General features: G+C 37.9%; 1 protein-coding gene across 6 annotated transcripts in view; it reads right to left on the reverse strand.

Annotated features, from left to right (window-relative positions):
• Positions 1-20708, reverse strand: part of nlgn3a (neuroligin 3a) — a 278376-nt gene that overhangs the window by 80628 nt on the left and 177040 nt on the right. For all 6 annotated transcript variants that reach the window (XM_089134683.1, XM_039694166.2, XM_039694169.2 and 3 more), the window contains one exon: positions 10272-10457. In XM_089134683.1, coding sequence (XP_088990809.1) covers positions 10272-10457 — 186 coding nt within the window. The remainder of the gene's footprint in view (positions 1-10271; positions 10458-20708) is intronic.

The following is a 20708-nucleotide window of genomic DNA, read 5'->3' on the forward strand; positions in this document are numbered from 1 at the left end:
GGTGTCCGAAGATTTTAATTACACATTTATCAACGTAGACATGCCAAATTCAACCACATTCAAATAAAAATTAACTTACAATAAGTCAGGTTTTAGCGAGCCAATTAGCTCGGTCGAATTAAAAACGCACCTTGTTGCCAATGAGCACTTGCAGAGTTTAATAAGAATTTGTCAAATAATGTTCAAAAAAGATGAAGATTATTACTGCTAATAATATCTGAACAACAGGTTCATCCTGTAACTGGGGGTATATTTCACCTTAGGGAACAAAGTTAAAATTATCAATAAATTTACTATTGGTTTCACTATAGGTGATTACAACTTCCATCAAAAACGGCCCTCGGAATATTTTGATAATCTGAACATGCAATATATCTAAATAAAGGACAGAGCCTCTGCGTAATTTTCTTTAGCGTAATGATGCAATCTATTGACTGGCTATTGCAAAAGTGACGTTCCTTCCTCAAGTACTTGCACATGCATTTTTTTTTTAATCAACACTGGAATATGGGTACGTTTAATTTAAAAAGAATGAGTATTCGAAGACAATATTGAGTTTGAAATACCCTCCACAGGAAAAAAAAAATATATATACTGTATATATATTATTATTTTATATATTGCTGGTCGCATGGTGAGATAAACTACTTTTTGTAGGTATGATTAGTAACAGAACGTTTACGGACGCAAGAAAAATCGAATATTTTCTTAATTTAAATGAAAATTATTAGGGCTGTCAAACGATTAATCGCGATTAATCGCATCCAAAATAAAAGTTTGTGTTTACATAATATATGTGGGTGCATTGTGTATAGTTATTTTGCACACATGCATGTATATTTAAGAAAAAAATATTATTTATATATAAAATATTTATATTTATATATAATATAAATTATATATAAATCTACATGCAGTATATACATGAAAATATTTCTTAAATTTATACAAGCATGTGTGTGTATTTACATACAGTATATAAAATAATTATACACAGTGCACCCACATATATTATGTAAACACAAACCTTTATTTTGGATGCGATTAATCGCGATTAATCGTTTGACAGCCCTAAAAAATATATTTGAGCTGATTTTTAACATAATATAGACATTTTTTATTCATTATTTTGAACTTTTTTAAGGGACATCAAGGCAAATGTTTGTTTGAGATTATAATATAGATACCCTTGATGGATAAAATGTGATTTTTATATAGGCTACCCTAACTTGTAGAATGACTAGGTTATAAATATGTATACTTTGTTTTTGAGTGAATGATTTGAGAATAAATACACAATGCGTCTGAGATGCACATTTGTCCAATACAGTAACATCATTCACTCTGGTAACTCAAGCTGAATAAACAGCCGAATGTCAAAATAAAGTCTTTTCATAATCCCCTCCTGCAAAGACTTTAGTCAGATTAAAGTCAAACTCTGATGCATCAGTTATTAGGTTATGAAATATTAATCATCCAAAATAAATAGAATTATTCACAACTTATTATGTACAAAATCAGGAACCAGAAGTGTTATTGTTTAAGTTAGGCAGAAGAGCGTAGGCATGAATAACTGTTGTGACGTGTAAAAACGTTGTGTGGAGTGAATGAGGACAGCCAGAGAATAATGTTCAGTTAAACTAAGTGCTTTCAGTACACTAAAAGCAAATGGACTTGCTTAACTTGAATGTGTATGATATTAAAGTCATAAAGTAGATTGATTACTTTTCAGAGCTCTTATTCACTATATGAGACAGTGTCACTTTAAGTACAGCCACATTATGGCTTCAATTAAAACTAGACCACATTCAGTCATAAAGAAAAGCAATGACTCGATGTGTCGACTGGCTAGGACTTATCTGTGCATTATTTTAACTGTAATGTCACAGCAAATATCTCTTCATTTCCTAAGATGTTGTGTCACTAATTCTGGCATAATATCTGTTCATCGTAGACTTTGTTTAAACCGCCATTTCATTTAGTTCATTAGACTCAAGTGCCTCTTATTCATGCACAGTTTCACAGCTCCAAGTGTTAACACTTGAAAGTCGTGCATCACAAAGCTATACCACCATGAATACCATCCCACTAATAAAACTAACACAATTTAAGTGTGCATATTTATGGTCCCCGATAACCCAAAAGTCTTCATAAAAAATGAGAGTTGACATGGGTAGAAGGAATCCTCCAATGTAGCCCCTCGCGAGTCCCCTTTAATGTATGAGACGTTCCATTAAAAGGGGAGCATGTCCTCGTGAGCAGAGCTTTTAGGCTGATTGGTTACAGGAATAGAAAAAAAAGGACTCCCAATGACCTTCAGTAACACTGCTGGTAGGTCTCCAACATTCTTCCAATACACACACACACACAGCTCTAGTTGTTTAATATTCCAGCAACAACCCGTGGAGCCATCTCTCATTTGACATAATTATTATTAGGAGAGAGAAAGAAAAAGGCAAATCTGCATGTTCAATTAGAGCCAGCCTTATGCCAAATAGATAATAACACATGAGATTGGGTAATGTCCTTGATATAGAACTCCTCATTCTCTCAATCATTCTCCTTCCCTCTTGTTTGCTCTCGCTCCCCGAGCACTGACTCTACAAAAACCGGGAAAGCTGCATTTGAAGGAAAGGCAGTGGCCCGGAATGATTAAGAACACAACTCAGGAAAGAACATTCTTGACTGGATGCTTGTAAACAATATGATTTGCCAAGATGCTGTGGAACATCTTCCTGGACCAACACGCTTTGTTGGTACTACAAAAACATTCATGTCATTAATCACAGTTCTGCCCTAGCCCTGACCCTTGATGTTAAATGGCGCTAGTTGGTTGAAAAGAATGTTGTTACACTCTCCAGACCCTAAGTCTAAAATCAGAAGGCACAGACTTGTTGAAAGTGATGTTGCAAGCCCTAGCAATAACTTTAATCCAGGTATGTCCAATCGTGATTCTGGAGGGCCAACTTCCAAGGAGAGAGGCCTCCTACAGAGTTTAGCTCCAGTCGACTCCAACGCACCTCCAACTCCTAAAAAATATGGATTAGCTGGTTCAGGATTGTTCAATTGGGGTGAGAGCGGAAATAATATGGCCATTATTGCCCCTTCCCCTGAAATTGCACTGTAACGATTGGTTAATAGGAATGTTATTGCAGGAGCTCTCGCTAACTCTAAAACCAGAAGGTGTTGCCTAGTTGATTGGAGTTTTGCGGGCTCTCTATAACAACTCTAAACTAGGGATGTCCAATCCTACTCCTGGAGAGCTAACTTGGGGGAGGGGGGTACTAGGAGGGTGGTGATGGCGCAGTAGATAAGACGCATGCCTTTGGTGTGAGAGACCAGGGTTTGAATCCACCGTGAGACACCAATGTGTCGCTGAGCAAGACACTTAGTTGCTCCAGAGTCGACCTCTGACATATATAGCAATTATAAGTCGCTTTGGATAAAAGCGTCAGCTAAATTTATACATGTAAATGTAAATGTAACTTCCTACAGAGTTTAGCTCCAATCGGCTCCAATGCCCTTGTAACTCCTCAAAATTTTGATTAGCTGGTTCAGGATTGTTCAGTTGGGGTTGGAGCAGAAATATAGCCTTCTAGGAGCAGAATTGGACATCACTGCCACACCCCTATCCATGATATTGCACTATAATGATTGGTTAATAGGAATGCTATTGCAGGACCTCTCCCTAACTTTAAAACCAGAAGGTGTAGCCTGGTTGATTTGAGTTTTGCAGGCTCTAATAACAACTCTAAACCAGGGATGACCAATCCTATTCCTGGGAAGCCAACTTCCTACAGAGAGGCCCCCTACAGAGTTTAGCTCCAATCGGCTCCAACACCCCTGTAACTCCTCAAAATTTTGATTAGCTGGTTCAGGATTGTTCAATTGGGATTGGAGCAGAAATATGGCCTTCTAGGAGCAGAATTGGACATCACTGCCACACCCCTATCCCTGAAATTGCTCATCACTGATTGGTTAATAGGACTGTTATTGCAGGACCTCTCCCTAACTCTATAACCAGAAAGTGAGGCCTGGTTGATTTCAGTTTTGTACGCTCTAATAACAACTCTAAACCAGGGATGTCCAATCCTATTCCTCAGGACCCAAATTCCTACAGAGAGGCCTCCTACAGAGTTTAGCTCCAATCGGCTCCAACACCCCTGTAACTCCTCACAGTCTTGATTAGCTGGTTCAGGATTGTTCAGTTGGGGTTGGAGCAGAAATTTGGCCTTATATGAGCAGAATTGTTCATCCCTGCCACACCCCTATCCCTGAAATTGCTCATCAATGATTGGTTAATAGGACTGTTATTGCAGGACCTCTCCCTAACTCTAAAACCAGAAGGTGTAGCCTGGTTGATTTGAGTTTTGCAGGCTCTAATAACAACTCTAAACCAGGGATGTCCAATCCTACTCCTGGGGAGCCAACGTCCTACAGAGAGGCTTCCTACAGAGTTTAGCTCCAATCGGCTCCAACACCCCTGTAAGTCCTCATTATTTTGATTAGCTGGTTCAGGATTGTTCAATTGGGGTTGGGGTTTGAGCAGAAATTTGCCCTTCTATGAGCAGAATTGGACATCCCTGCCACACCCCTATCCCTGAAATTGCTCATCAATGATTGGTTAATAGGACTGTTATTGCAGGACCTCTCGCTAACTCAATAACCAGAAAGTGAGGCCTGGTTGATTTGAGTTTTGCACGCTCTAATAACAACTCTAAACCAGGAATGTCCAATCCTACTCCTGGGGAGCCAACGTCCTACAGAGAGGCCTCCTACAGAGTTTAGCGCCAATCAGTTCCAACGCCCCTGTAAGTACTAAAAATATTGATTAGCCTTTTCAGGATTGTTCAATTGGGATTGGAGCCTTCTAGGAGCAGAATTGGTCATCCCTGCCACACCCCTATCCCTGCAAATTGCACAGAAATTATTGGTTAATATGAATGTTGTTGCGGGACCTCTCACTAACTCTAAAACCAGAAGGTGTAGCCTGGTTGATTAGAGTTTTGCAAGCTTTGAAAACAACCCTAAACCAGGAGCTACACTCTTTAGAAAGGTGGCCTTCCAGGATGTCCTAAACCAACCAGCAAATACAAGGACAATGACAGTGAATATGACCAGGACTAACAAGGGATGTTGAAACCAAAACATGTCCCACTTGTGTAAATCACCAATAGGGGATGCTTACAGATACAGAAACGTAAGATCATGTGATCACATTCAAGCCCCAACCCACAAAAACTCCATACACAGAAACCACCTTTGTCCTCTCCCTTTACATAAGGTCCCCATTTCCATTGAAGAAGCGAGGCAGGTGGTTGCCCTTAAACTTTGATGATGGAGGAGGACAGTGGGATGCGTCTGCAATCCATCCCACAGCAGGGGCATGGCGGGCAGGCTAACTCCTGCGGTGGAGTGGGCTGATAGATGAAGCCCTCTTTCCTGGCCTGCCACACACCCAGACAGGGCGAGCTCCATGTGGGAGCAGCAGGCCCCATAAGATGATGAGCCAGACTGCGAGGAGGAGACAGGTCACAGTGGCCTCATTAACACCACCACAAATACACACACTTGCCAAACAAGCATCACACTCAATCTCACACACTGCACTGCACTGCGAGAAGAGAGCTGAAGTGTTTTTTGATCCAGGCCTTTGGTATTTCAGATGATGGGATTCAGGTAATTGTGTTTTCCTGGGGATCAGGGTCAGGGGAAATGTGAATGGCTCTTGCACTGTGGGTGGGATTCGCCTGCAGAGGGATTTCAGCCTTAGATTTGTCTTGTCCAGCTGCTGGGCAGTGCATGAATCATAAGAGGATGTTTATTGCTCTACTCCAAGGGCAACTGTATTTTTTGCCAATTAGCAGAACGATCAATTCCCAGATCGCACACGTAGATTGCAAAGATATTTATATATATATATATTTTTTTTTTGCTTACCAGCACATCAACTAAAAATAAGTTGAAATCTTTCTCAACACCATGATTGAGTTCTTGACCACCTGGACATATCCACAAACACTTTGTTGAACATGTTTCTTCACCTGTCTCCCATATAGTATCATGCTTAACCCTCTGGTACTATTCGCCTGTTGGTCAAAAATGAGTTTGTTTTTTTCTGAATTAAATGATTGTGCTATATTTTAGTTCAATAATGTTTTATATTTAATATGTTGTATACTTTAAGGGTATTTCATTGTACTAAATCACGTTATAATCCATTTATTAACTTTTTGAGCTTGAACCTGAAAATGAAACTTCCAACTTAGACATAAATCCTGACTTAAGTTTGGTCACTTTTTAAATATGACACTTTACATATTATTGCTGAAATGTTGAAAAAAGGTGAACTTGACATTCATTTACAGTTATTGTTCTGAAAAATGTGAAATGAGAAAATCAAAGCCATACATCTAAACAAGAAGTGTTGCAAATTTGAGTTTGATATCTGTAGTAATAATTTGTTTGCGCACAGTACCAAACTGTTTATTTTGACCGCTAACAATAAAAAGTGAGATAATTTTTTCAGGACCTGTTCGAATCATGTCCATGATTTTATTTTTGTTCACAGAGAAAGTGCCAAAACCAAATTTCGTACCATTCCCATAAGTAAAAAAAAAAGAAAAAAAAGAAAAGAAAACATAGGGGGTAAAAAATGACCGAACAGCACCACGTTACACTGTAGTCATCGTTTGACCAAGGAAACTTTACTTCTCGTTATGGTGACATTTACATTTTTATAAAAATAGTAGATGGATACTTTAGGACAGCATTCCTCTAAGCCTTGCCATTAGTGTTAGGCCGCTTTCCCTTGCTGTGAGCTTTGAGCTTTGAGAACTATTGCAGAGCAAGCTGATTGATATTGGAAACACTTGCGAGTACCCCTTTTTGCAATAGCAGGTTTCCTGTTTCAATTTTCAAGGTTTATAGAGGCTGTCAGTAAAACCCAGCTCCCCCAATACTGCTTTTTTTATCTCCTCAAACCAAGAAGGGAATATAGTTCTATTCAGGGGAAACATCAGCATCAGTAATATCCAATTTACTGAGAAAGGAAGGAGGCGGTTGATGTGACTATATAATAACATGCTACATGAAGCTTGGCAATAATGAATATGTGAATAGAAAATCCATTTATGGTAAAGGAAATCAATCTAAATCCAAAGTAAATCAAAGCAATTAATAAGGCTTTGATGCAATCTATCTAGTGCAAACAATCACGCAAAATTATTCATAGCAGGAAGTGAAGCGTAAAAACAAGCAAAGACCTCATCTAAAACTTCAATGATCGCTTAGTAGAGAAACCCAGACACAACTTTCAACCTATGTAGAAAGAGAGCGAGTGAAAGAATTACAGTGGCTATCTTTACAATAGTCTCCTACAGACTACCTGACACAACATCAATTTCTTGTAGTATCACAAAATGTACAACATCACGACTTTGAATATCTAGCATTTAAAAGACTTCATTGTACTGCCTTACAACAATACACAAAATGCTTGTACCTCAAAAGGTACCTAAAGGATGCATATTGGTACCTTAATGTTACATTTTAGCACCTAAAATGCAAATAGCACCTAAAATGTACATATTAACACCTAAATGTACATAACAGCACTTACAATATACACATTAGTACCAAAAATGTACATATAGCACCTAAATGTACATAGCACCTAAAATTTTCATATTAGCACCTAAAATGTACTTAATAGCACAAAATGTGCATTAACACCTAAATGTACATAATAGCACCTAAAATGTACACATTAGCACCTAAAATGTACATATTAGCACCTAAATGTACACATTAGCATTTAAAATGTACATATTAGCACCTAAATGTACATATTAACATCTAAATGTACATAATAGTGCCTACAATGTACACATTAGCACCTAAAATGTACATATTAGCACCTAAATGTACAAATTAACATCTAAATGTACATAATAGTGCCTACAATGTACACATTAGCACCTAAAATGTACATATTAGCACCTAAATGTACAAATTAACATCTAAATGTACATAATAGTGCCTACAATGTACACATTAGCACCTAAAATGTACATATTAGCACCTAAATGTACACATTAGCAACTGAAATGTACATATTAGCACCTAAATGTACATAACAGCACCTAAAATGTACACATTAGTACCTCAAATGTACATATTAGCATCTAAATGTACACATTAGCGCCTAAAATGTTCATATAATATATGTGTTGCTTGTACATATTTATCTCAAAGAATTGATATTTACAGTTAACATTGGTCTCATGTTTTATGATTCAACCATTTGAAGTTCAACAGTCAATAGGATGTCATATCATGGAAACCCACAAAGTCAATTGACTTTCCCATCATTGTGTCACACATCTCAGAAAAGCGTCTTGGGAATGTGTTTTAGATTTACATCTAGAGTCGCCTTCGTCGAAATGAAAATGCTACAGCTCCTAAGATGATAAATGTAACCTTGGTAAGTCCTGTGAAAAACTGCCACCTCTTTACGGCTGCATAAATACATAACTATGCATGTTAATTTACACACTTTGTTTGCAATTTACTGTCGGATGAAAGTCCAAGTATTGCTGGCATCAATTAAAAGCACTTTAGTGTTTTATGTAACAGGCTGTCAACAGAAAAACAACACATCTGCAACACATCTATCATTTATATTGTCCACCATGGATTTATAGGACATGTGTTAAACAGTTAAGTCAACCATGAATAAGTACATTTTGTCCATATCTATTGTGTGAAACCAATCATAGGAGGTAAATATAACTGGCTGCTGATTACAATGTATCATTTTAACACATCCCTCGATTAGCAAAATGGAAAGCATTTTTGATGGAGTACAAAAGGTCCAAAAGCTGTCACTGAGGCTGTACCTCAAAAGGTACACTAGTACCTAAAGGATGCATATTGGTACCTTAATGTTACATTTTAGCACCTAAAATGCAAATAATAGCACCTAAAATGTACATATTAACACCTAAATGTACATAACAGCACTTACAATATACAAATTAGCACCAAAAATTTACATATTAGCACCTAAATGTACATAGCACCTAAAATGTTCATATTAGCACCTAAAATGTACTTAATAGCACAAAATCTGCATTAACACCTAAATGTACATAATAGCACCTAAAATGTACACATTAGCACCTAAAATGTACATATTAGCACCTAAATGTACACATTAGCATCTAAAATGTACATATTAGTACCTAAAATGCACATATTAGCACCTAAATATACATATTAACACCTAAATGCACATAATAGTGCCTGCAATGTACACATTTGCACCTAAAATGTACATATTAGCACCTAAATGTACACATTAGCACCTAAAATGTTCATATTAGCACCTAAATGTACATAACAGCACTTACAATATACACATTAGCACCAAAAATGTACATATTAGCACAAATGTACATAGCACCTAAAATGTTCATATTAGCACCTAAAATGTACTTAATAGCACAAAATCTGCATTAACACCTAAATGTACATAATAGCACCTAAAATGTACACATTAGCACCTAAAATGTACATATTAGCATCTAAATGTACACATTAGCATCTAAAATGTACATAGCACCTAAATGTACATATTAACATCTAAATGTACATAATAGCGCCTACAATGTACACATTAGCACCTAAAATATACATATTAGCACCTAAATGTACACATTAGCAACTGAAATGTACATATTAGCACCTAAATGTACATAACAGCACCTAAAATGTACACATTAGCACCTCAAATGTACATATTAGCATATAAATGTACACATTAGCGCCTAAAATGTTCATATTAGCACCTAAAATGGAAAAAGTTTCCCTTTTGAAAAGGTACAGTGACAGCTTTTGTACGTTTTTTTTTTTTCTGAGAGTGTATATCTTCTGGTTTCTGTGTAATTTCTGTGGGTATACAGTTTACAAAAGTAAATCCCAGTCAATCCTGTGGACATCCATGTCCCTTTCTGGATTTTTGGTGCACAACCAGGTTTACTGGATTTATCATGTGCTGACATTGGTTGGTCAAAGTTATTCTTTAATTATTGTGATCGTATTAAAAAAAAAACATCCTTCTTTTCCTTGCTAATTATTCAGATTACTTATTTAACTTGCAATATTAATTTTCCCTTTGCATTATAATGCAAAAAACATTTAGCAAAGTTAAGTATTAAGGGGATTTTGATTTACTTGTTCTCCTGTGGAATGAAATGTTCCCTCCTTACCTTCAGAATGATGGGACAGGGTCAGAAGGCTCACGCAAGAGGCACCGATTCCTGATCCAAAAACGGTGATGCGATTGGAATCGCCGCCGAAATAGCCAATGTTCTCGCTTATCCAACGCAGAGCTTGGATCTGATCCAGAATCCCATAATTCCCTTTAGCAGCCTGGTCTCCTGTGCTGAGAAACCCTGTAACACAGTGAGCACACATGGCATTGAGAAACCTGCAGTATCTGAGGGATCTTCTGAAGCCTCTTGTCAGACAAATTCATGGGTTTTATCTTGTTTCACATCTTTTATTGCAATGGATTAGAATGATACTTCACATTGTGTGGCTATCTGAGGGGAGGCGTACTTTCTGACTTTTTGCCTGGTGGATGATAAAACGAATGAAAAAAACCCCATAGACTCACTTTGAATGTGGGACTCAAGGCATATCTTTAAACCAGAATATCATAGAGACTTCATACAAGAATCGGCTCTTTTGATTTTAAAACCTTGGCAATAGCACTTTTTTTTCCCAAAACACTCTGACTACCTTTGCAAATGCAAAGGACTGCCTGGCCACTCAAATTTTCTTTATAACAAGGAAACTATTGTTATTGTAGTATTTTGCACCATTAAAAATACCTAATAAAGGCAACTGTAGAATACTGTACTGATGGTATGTTGACCAATCATTGCACTCAACCTGTATTTACATGTATGTAGATAAACTAGGGATGAATTGTCCAATAATCTGCATCGACTGTTTAAAAACAGCCAATGATGAGGGCCAATTATATCCTGTCAATTAAAAGGGGCGGGAAATAAAATAATCTCTGCTGTTGAATTTATGGGTGTCAAAGTTAACGTATTAACATTTAAGATTAACATTTAGTAGCAGTGTTAAAGCTCTGTTTGACCCAACGAATCACCTGTAGTTCAAGCCAGGGTTGCAGGTCTGCGATTTTTTTCCTACGTCAAACATCATTTGTATCATCTCCTGTCCAATCGCAAAGAGCACTGAGCTTTACTTCTGATCAGAAACAAAGTCTCAGCTTTCAAATTCAGTCCATTTTATCACGGAAATCAAACAATAAATGGCATTTTAAATGTGACATAACTGTACATGACTGTAGCGCCTCAGTGTAGGCATGTTTTGGAGACAAATTTTGTATCGGTGCATCTCTATGGGAAATTATTTACAAATGTACACACAAGACAGAGATTTCCTAGCGTGGAATAGAGCAACAACACTGAAACAATAGTGTTAATCTACATGTTGCCTCCCAGGAGAGCTATTATTAGAACTGGTGACTGGGAAATGAATTTTCTGATACACCGAGGCTAAATGTTTTATCAGGATTGCTTCCTGTCTTCACTCTGACAGTGGATGGTGAGATTTGACAACCTGACATCTCTAGAGGGAAAGCCTCAAACTGCAGGGCTGGTGTTAACATGTGTGCCACTGTGTGTTTGTGCGAATGCGAGAGAAAAGCAGAGCCTGAAATAGAGAAGGGGAGAGTGGGCGAGCGAGATAAGAGGGGATTCACTAAACAGCCGTGAGACATTAGCATGTAGCATTTCGGTGCATACTCCTGGGTCTCATTCACTACTAACCACCTGGAATTCAGTTGAAGAAGGCAGAAAATGCGCTGTAATAGTGCCACACAATGTGTGTTTAAAAAACATGAAGCCATATTTTACAGAATATGCTACATTGATCATGGCAGAAGATCAACATGGTGATCAAATAAAGCAGAAGAGCATTACAATCAAAGGCAATTTCCCTCCAGAGAGTGTGTTTGTCTCTTCAATTAAGGAGCCAGTGAATGATGGGTAATATCATTCACATTCACAGAACAACTGCATGAAATCTCAATTTGATAGCTGTGTCTGAAAGCTAGAGTACACGTCCAAATCCAATATTTGCATAACCTCGTGTCTGCTGAGCTGCCTTCATCTGGATGGTTTTTGAAGACAGCATAGACAGCATAAAGCATCCTTTAGTGCCTATTCCACAATCCAGTGCGTGCAAGTCAGTGGTGAGTGGGAAAAAATAAAAAAATGCCTCCTGAAATCATTTAGTATTATTATATGGAATATTTAGAAATAATGTAGAATGAATATGTCAGCCATAAGGTTATGAATAAGCTGGTGTGTTCCAAAACAATGACAAAATATGCATTTAGGAGATATAAGCATTCAAAATGTACTGTCCCTCATTTCCACTAAAATGGATAGTGGATTTTTATGACATCACCGCGGGCTTCAGCTTCTCATCACATCTTCTGTCAAATCAAATGCTTTCTACAATCTAAAGCTCCATGCTATATACCAGAGGTGGGACCAAGTCATTGTTTTGCAAGTAACAAGTAAGTCTTGAGTCTTTGCATTCAAGTACCAAGGCAAGACCTAAGTCAAGACAGACAAGTCCCAAGTCAAGTCCCGAGTCAAGTCAGGCAAGTCCCAAGTCTAGTCCCTAGTCAAGTCCAAGTCAAGTCCCAAGTAAAGTCAGGCAAGTCCCTAGTCAAGACAGACAAGTCCCAAGTCAAGTCCCGAGTCAAGTCAGGCAAGTCCAAGTCAAGACAGACAAGTCCCAAGTCAAGTCCCGAGATAAGTCAGGCAAGTCCCAAGTTAAGTCCTGAGTCAAGTCAGGCAAGTCCAAGTCAAGACAGACAAGTCCAAAGTCAAGTCCCGAGTCAAGTCAGGCAAGTCCATGTCAAGACAGACAAGTCCCAAGTCAAGTCCCGAGATAAGTCAGGCAAATCCCAAGTTAAGTCCTGAGTCAAGTCAGGCAAGTCCAAGTCAAGACTGACAAGTCCAAAGTCAAGTCCCGAGTCAAGTCAGGCAATTCCCAAGTCAAGTCAGGCAAGTCCCAGGTCAAGATAGACAAGTCTCAAGTCAAGTCCCGAGTCAAGTCAGGCAAGTCCAAGTCAAGACAGACAAGTCCAAGGTCAAGTCCCGAGTCAAGTCAGGCAAGTCCCAAGTCAAGTCAGGCAAGTCCCAAATCAAGTCCCGAGTCAAGTCAGGCAAGTCCAAGTCAAGTTGCAAGTCCTCGAGTTTAAGCTTCAAGTCTTAAACAAGTCATTAGTACTTTTTGCACAAATTAGTGTCTCTGTGTTAATTACTATAGTAAATGAAATGTATATAATTTATATCAGGAGGGCTTTTAAAATATGTTCATAACTTAGCTAACAACTTAGCTTAGCTCTGGCTCAGTGTCAAACCTGTGAAAGCAGTGCTGAGATCATTTGCTAAACTACAGTGATTATTGCAACTCTGATCTGTGGTTTTAGAAGGTAGGTCAAGTCTTTCCAAGTCACAGGGCTCAAGTCTGAGTCAAGTCGCGAGTCGGTGTTGTCAAATTCTTCTAAGTCGAGTCGCAAGTCATCTTTGATTATGTCGAGTCACAAGTCATCAAAATTGGGACTTGAGTCCAAGTCATGCGACTCAAGTCCACAACCCCTATAAACCATGCTAGTGCTATGCACTAACCCTATGCTATAAACACCCATAGACAGTAAAAGACATGGACACATCAACCCCATAGACTTCAACAGAGAAAAGTGAAGTCAATTAGAAGCACTCACTTCCTCATGGCTGAGCGACTGCGTAGACTCAAACTGAGCTTGACGACATAGATGTGACGTGAGCAACCTGTCTCACAGTTGTACGTCTTCTAATAGCTGTGCCAAGAGGAATCTGAATCGTTTCCTTCTGAATATTGCAGAGCCGGAGACCATGAGTAGTAACTGTCCATGAGCAGCAGGAGCAACTTTATGGACTCTCTATGGGCTTCTCCCTTTGACTTTATGCCTCCACGTCCTCCCGATTGACATGAGCTTCTCCTCCTGTCTATACGGTAATTTTTCAACTGTGCGACGGAGAGTCGCATGTTATGGTGCAATCGTTAGCCTATTTTTACAAACACTGCTTCTACCGGGCCATAACGTAAGATACAAGGTAATGGAGCCTTTTTTACATTGTCGTATTTCTTTAGAAATAAACAACAGACAAAGGGATTCTTTAAACGTCTCAGATGTAAAGTTATTCGCTGTCAAAATGACACCAAAATGAATGGGAGTCAATGGAATGCTAACAGCAGGTAAAGGCTTGCTAGCTAATGACGGCCCCCGGGGAGACTTCAGTTTCCGGCTGATGGATTACCCCCTTGCTACTGTTACTGTAGCTACTGTTGACACGTCACAGAGCTATGTGTTGGAGTGTGTGTTCGGCTGCTCAAGCGCTCAAGTTTTATCCCGTTTCCAACTGTACGTTGGCTACGAATGAAATGACTCGAATTCATTCACACTTCTACTATTGAATCCAGCGTATCATCAGCGCTCGGATTCGCTTCCATGGTGCTGTCGGTCTGAGAGGGAAACTAAACGGCTGTTTGAAAAGGGGGAGGAGCCATTAAATATGTCCCGCCTTAGCTTCCTGTTTCAGTGGAGATTATGTCAAAGCATCTAACACAGTCTCATCCCAAGAAGTCATATAACTGTTGACCATACGTCAACATCTGCCTTTCTAGGGTACCCTTAAACGTCGGTTACATGATAATCCCGGGCCGTCATACAACTGACGCTTTACCTTTAACGTCGGTTAGGTGACGGTGTAGGTTTAGGGGTAGGTTTAGGTCTGAGGTAGGGTTAGGATCAGATAACGTCATCTAACCGACGTTTAAGGGTACCCTAAAAAGGCGGATGTTGACGTATGGTCAAAAGACGTCCCAAGACGTCAGTTATATGACGTCTTGGGATGAGACTGCGCTGAAGCATCAAACAGAGCTGCGCGATCCAAGACACTTCAGTGAGCCTTTAAAACTGACAAAAAATGGTAGCCTAAAAATAGAAACACCTTCGTTAACTGGTTTTAATCAAGTCAGACTAATCATTAAATCAAACAAAATAGATTTGTATCAACAAAACTAATTTTTATAGGTTAAATCACATTGAAATAGCATGATAAGGGAACAATTTAGCAAGCAGGTTACCAATTTTTAGGTGTATAAAGCGGCAGAATTAACTAAATTAATGAATATGATCTGACTTCATTTCCTCCGAGAAGTAAGTGTTTTACTCACATAATATATGATTGACTTTTCTTGGGAGTAATCTTTACATAAAAACATGACTGACTGAACACAGCTTAACTTATGTGAAATAGACAGCGAATAAACACGTCTTTATGACAGCAAATAATTGTAATGCAAAGGGAGCACTGTTCCTCTATGGACGGAAAAAAAGGCTCACCATCCTTTTCCCCAAATGCATTTTTATTGTGCTTTCATCAGGAACAAATCAATTAAACAGCATGTAATATATTAGCATATCAAATAAAGCATGCAAAGGATAGGAAATAGGTTTATAGAGAGCAGCTTTCCTGAACATCTCAAGGGCATTGGCAGACATTCTGCACTTCATTATGTCACTTTATTTTGACGTAGAGCCGCACGGCGAATCAAATAAGAGTTAAATCGCTTATATTCATGCAAAATACATTGCTGCATTTGTCTTCTCAAATACACGTTAATGAGGACAAACATGACATTATTCAGAGATCACCCCGACACACAACTAGGGGTGTAAAATAACAGCCTGGTCTCATTGTTAATACGTAGGTATTTTACGTTTTTGCAAAGATAAAAAACGTACTTTTTAGTACGTTTGGATAGGTGCTGAAACGTATAATATAGACGTATCTGCAACATTTAAACGTAACATTATTACGTTTTTACAGCTACAAAACGTAAACTATTTACGTATATTCTATATCATAAAGATATCTGTATAATTTCCCTTTTTACCATTTTATACATAAATGTAAGATCCCGTAACCCTAATCCCAAACCTAAACATACCCATTTTATACTTAATATAAAAAAGGATAAAACGTAACGGACAGGTGTTGGGAAAGGGTAGTTTTAATAACAATATAACATTAAAATATATTTTGAGCCACCAATTCTACACCTAAACCTAACGTTACCCATAACAATTCCTTAAAACTACGTAACAAACTACAATTATGAAGAAAAACATAACTAACAGACAAGTATAATCACAATAATTTATTTATTGCAAAAATGTCAAAACCGATACCAAAAGCCGTTCACATGATGAAGCGTTGCAGTCGCAGTCTTCTCTCTGTCTCTGGCAGTATTGTAATAGTTTTGTATGAAGTACAGAGCAGAAATTAAATAATGAAAATGTTAATCCGGCTTCGGTTCGCGCTTCTCCATTTCAAAATTCAAATGAACTAAACTAACCAACCGGCACAGTCCTTCATGTCGCAAACTGTGACGAAGCAGGGAAGAGCCAATGAACGTTTGATATCACTGCCGTAAAACATGACGTATCGCTTCTCAAGGGCGCAATTTTTGAATTTGAATTCATCAGCGCGGGGTTTGACATGTACGGTCGCTGCTGAGAATGGAGAGATCACGACTGGATAAGAGGCTGAATTAGGAGTTGTTTCTTACAAACAACTATGGATTCTAAAGATTTGGATTACATCAAACTAATCAAATTGATGTCTTTTGTGATTTTTTGTTGTGTTTTATAGGAGAAAACGCTTTATGTGTCTCAAGGTAAATAAACTATTACAAAATGGTTGAACGAGTAGCTAACGTTAAAGACTGTATTTTTAAGGTTTTATAGTGTATTGTTTAACAACATGCAGGCGAAACGAGCAAAATGTTCATATTTATGAGTATTATATCAATAAATGCGACTGAAAACTTCATTAATAAGACAGTGGAATGCAACAGAGTCAAAACATAATGCTGCTACGATATTAATATGCATAAATTGTGATACGTACAATGTGTACGTCGGTGGATTTGTTCATACGTAAATAAATTACGTTTTTGTGCTGTCAATACGTAAATATGTTACGTTTTAGTACTGTAAATACGTCAGTATTATACGTTTCTGCGCATATAAAACGTAATTATATATACGTATGATAGAACGACACTTTACGTATAAATACATACGTATTCTCATGAGATCACGTTGAAAATAAAGACCACATTAATCAGTTACAGGATTTAAGCAATACAGTAATAATACTAAAGTAACCCATTATACTTTAACACACTACAGTGATTGTGATGGTAAATAGTAATTAAATTTCATCCTTTTTATATGTATTTGTAATTATTATTAATATTTTTTTCTTTACATTTTACATAAAAAAACACAACACAAGCAGGAGAGGCTTGGACTGAAAATGATTCTATACGATCTAATTTGAAAACAAGTTCCAGAACTATTATAGAAGACAACAAAGAAAACCCACAGGCTACATTTAAAAAAAATATATTCTCTGTGGTTTGTGGATGTGTTTTAATTGGAAATGTGGAAGGAAATGTTTTCTTTGGAAACCAATTAAGATTTATTTAAAAGCTGTTTTTACGCATCACTCTTATATATGCAGGGCTGTTGTAGAATCCACAAAGCACTGGGGTCAAACTGAGGTTATGTTAGCTATTGCTTCAATCTGTTATTGCCTGTTACAAAGGGTGACCAGATCTCTTATGGTGTAATACGGGACATATCCATGAACACCAAATTACAAACAGTAGGGCAAATTCGAAATTTATTTAACTGTGTTTTTTCAGCCTGTTCTCATCCCAAGGCGTCATATACTGACGCTTTTGACAATGCGTATACATCCAATGCACATGGCACCCTTTAGCGTCAGAAGGCGCCCTCTAGTGGTCTAACCATAAACCTACCCCAGACCTAATCCTACCCATAACCGAGCAAAGCTCTGTGCGTGTTATATTGGCGCTAAAGGGTGACATTGGATGTATACGCATTGTCAATTTCTCCCCATGAAGAAATCAGGACAGAAGTGAATAAAAGTCGACAAAATACGGATTAAAATACCAAGTGTAAACAGGAATGTCCCTAAGGAGGATTGCCATTAATGTTATTCAGATAACATAACACATAAGATGTTTGATAATTGTATACATGCTAAATAAACCTGCTGTACCTGAAAAAAAAAACAGCCCGGTCTTATCCCAAGGTGTCATAAACTGACGCTTTTGACATTTCATCTAAATCCAATGTACATGGCACCCTTTAGCGTCAATATAACACGCTTCGGTTATGGGTAGGTTTAGGTCTGGGGTAGTGTTAGGGTTAGACCACTAAGAGGCGCCTTCTGGCCCATATATACGTATCTGCGTCTCATATTGAAGCTAAAGGGTGCCATGTGCGTTGGATGAAGACGAAATGTCAAAAGCATCAGTTTATCACGCTTTTGTTAAATGTACACACTCGTACACATAGTTTGTTAAAGGTACACACTCGTTTTGTTGAGATCTTGGCATCTGACTTGAACTCCTCCGCACTCGCTTATATCCCGCCTTCACTAACTGCAAGTCAGGCTAACCGATAATCAATTGTTCCCCAAAATATACAATGACGAGATTGGCTACCTTTGTTTAAGCTATTCTCACGTGACTTGGGCCTTTCGTCGCTTTTATGATCACCTAAACCAAAGACATTTTAGGAAACAAATACAGGACAAAACATGATTTTTTTTCATAATAATTTTGGTCACTAAAAATAGAGTTGAAATACGGGACTGTCTGGGGGAAATTGGGACATCTAGTCAGGTTCAATATGTTTATGTTGGGTAGGATCATCCCAAAATTTACATTCACCAAGAAAAAAAAATATTTGTAGTCTGTAATCTGCTATCTGTACATTTCCCAGCATCATATGGTCTCTAGAGATGATGGTACTTGTTAATTCAATGATAATGCAATACATTACAATATTATTATCCCCTAGGGGAATAGAATGTTTTCCACAGGCAGTGTGGAAACAATATCAGACTTACAATATCAGTAGTGCTTAACATCACTAAAAGCGATGAAACACAGACTCTCCTATAATAAGAGTTTTGGGCTTTATCTACGTAGTGCTTTTAACAATAACTCTAGTTCACAATGCAGACAGAAAGAGGGTGAAAGCTCCATCCCAGGCCAATCCTGCATGTTCAAATTCCATCATTGTAAAACATTTTTGGCTCAATCGCACACACAGATATCGATCGATGCGGCAACAATGACATGACATCGAGCTGGTGGGAGTTGGGCTGGAGCTGACGCTGGAATATGACCACATTAAATATACAGCAAACCCACAGGAGATTTCCTCACCTTCTTTCATCACTAAAGCCGTCGGGCAGATTGCTCACTGCTGTCCATCCAATGCCTTGCCCTCCGTTCATCTACCCTGTCACCTGGACAGCTCATCAGACAGCCTCGCTCTGAGCATGCTTTGAATATCAAAACATTTCCACTCACTTCTGCATTTCATGCATTCCCAAAGGCCTCGCACATCACATGAGTCATGTACTGTTTATTAGGATGTCACTGAAGACATTGCAAATGTACAATTGTCTTGTTTGCCAAGTTAAAAACAATAAACACTTGTGAAACTAAATAAATAAAGCATAAAGCTGTAAGTAGCACCAATCGGGGCCAAGCAAACGTTCTGCAAATATGTTGGTTGAACGCATCGTTGTGATGATGAGGGTGGTTCTAATGGTACATTTAAAGGTTTTATCTCAATTTGGAAAAGCACTGCAGAGAATAAGCCATTAGATCCATGTTTCTCAAGACACAATGATGGCAGCTCAAAAAAAGACATGGCATGCCGATGCCATTTGAGGTCAAATGGACCAACGGTTCTGTAGTTTAAAGGAAATGTCATGTTTTATTGTAGCGCCCATAAGTGGCCCAGTCCTGCTACTTTTAATCAGTGTGTTCTCAGAATGAAGCCTTACACAAATGTGTCATATGTTATGAAAATATCTCATTCCATTTAATAATTCAACACATTCTCATCCTTTAGCGTCATATAGAACGCTATAGACACAACGGCGCTATACTACGCACATGGAAACCAGTAATCGTTAATATAACACGCGCTGTGATGGGTACGTTTAGGTGTGGGGTAGGCAGTGTTGGGGAAGCTACTCTGAAACTGTAGTTTGACAAGCTACAAGCTACTCGTACGTTAAAGTAGTTAAACTACAGTCAAGCTACCCTTTTGGAAAAGTAGTTAGCTACACTACAAGTTACTATCAAAAAGTAGCTAGCTACATTGAAACTACTTTTACTTTTTGAACAACATACTATAAATATTATATTACCTATAATTATTATAAGATGTTATAAATTATATATTATAAATAACTGAATAAGTGTCTGATGAATGTTAATTCAAATATTTTGTGTTTAAAACAATGCAATACAATTATGATTTCATAGAGTATTGTTTTATTACACACAACACTCAAATATCTCAGACTGTTTGTCAAAAGTGCAAAATTGCAAAAAATAGCCTACTACATTGCAAGAACGAAATATACATTCAACATAAATTGCATTTAGAACATTTTCTCAAAAATAACGATTGAACTTGG

Source organism: Pimephales promelas, chromosome 9 (genome assembly GCF_988280905.1).
Source record: "Pimephales promelas chromosome 9, fPimPro1.hap1.1, whole genome shotgun sequence".
NCBI classification, from domain to species: domain Eukaryota; kingdom Metazoa; phylum Chordata; class Actinopteri; order Cypriniformes; family Leuciscidae; genus Pimephales; species Pimephales promelas.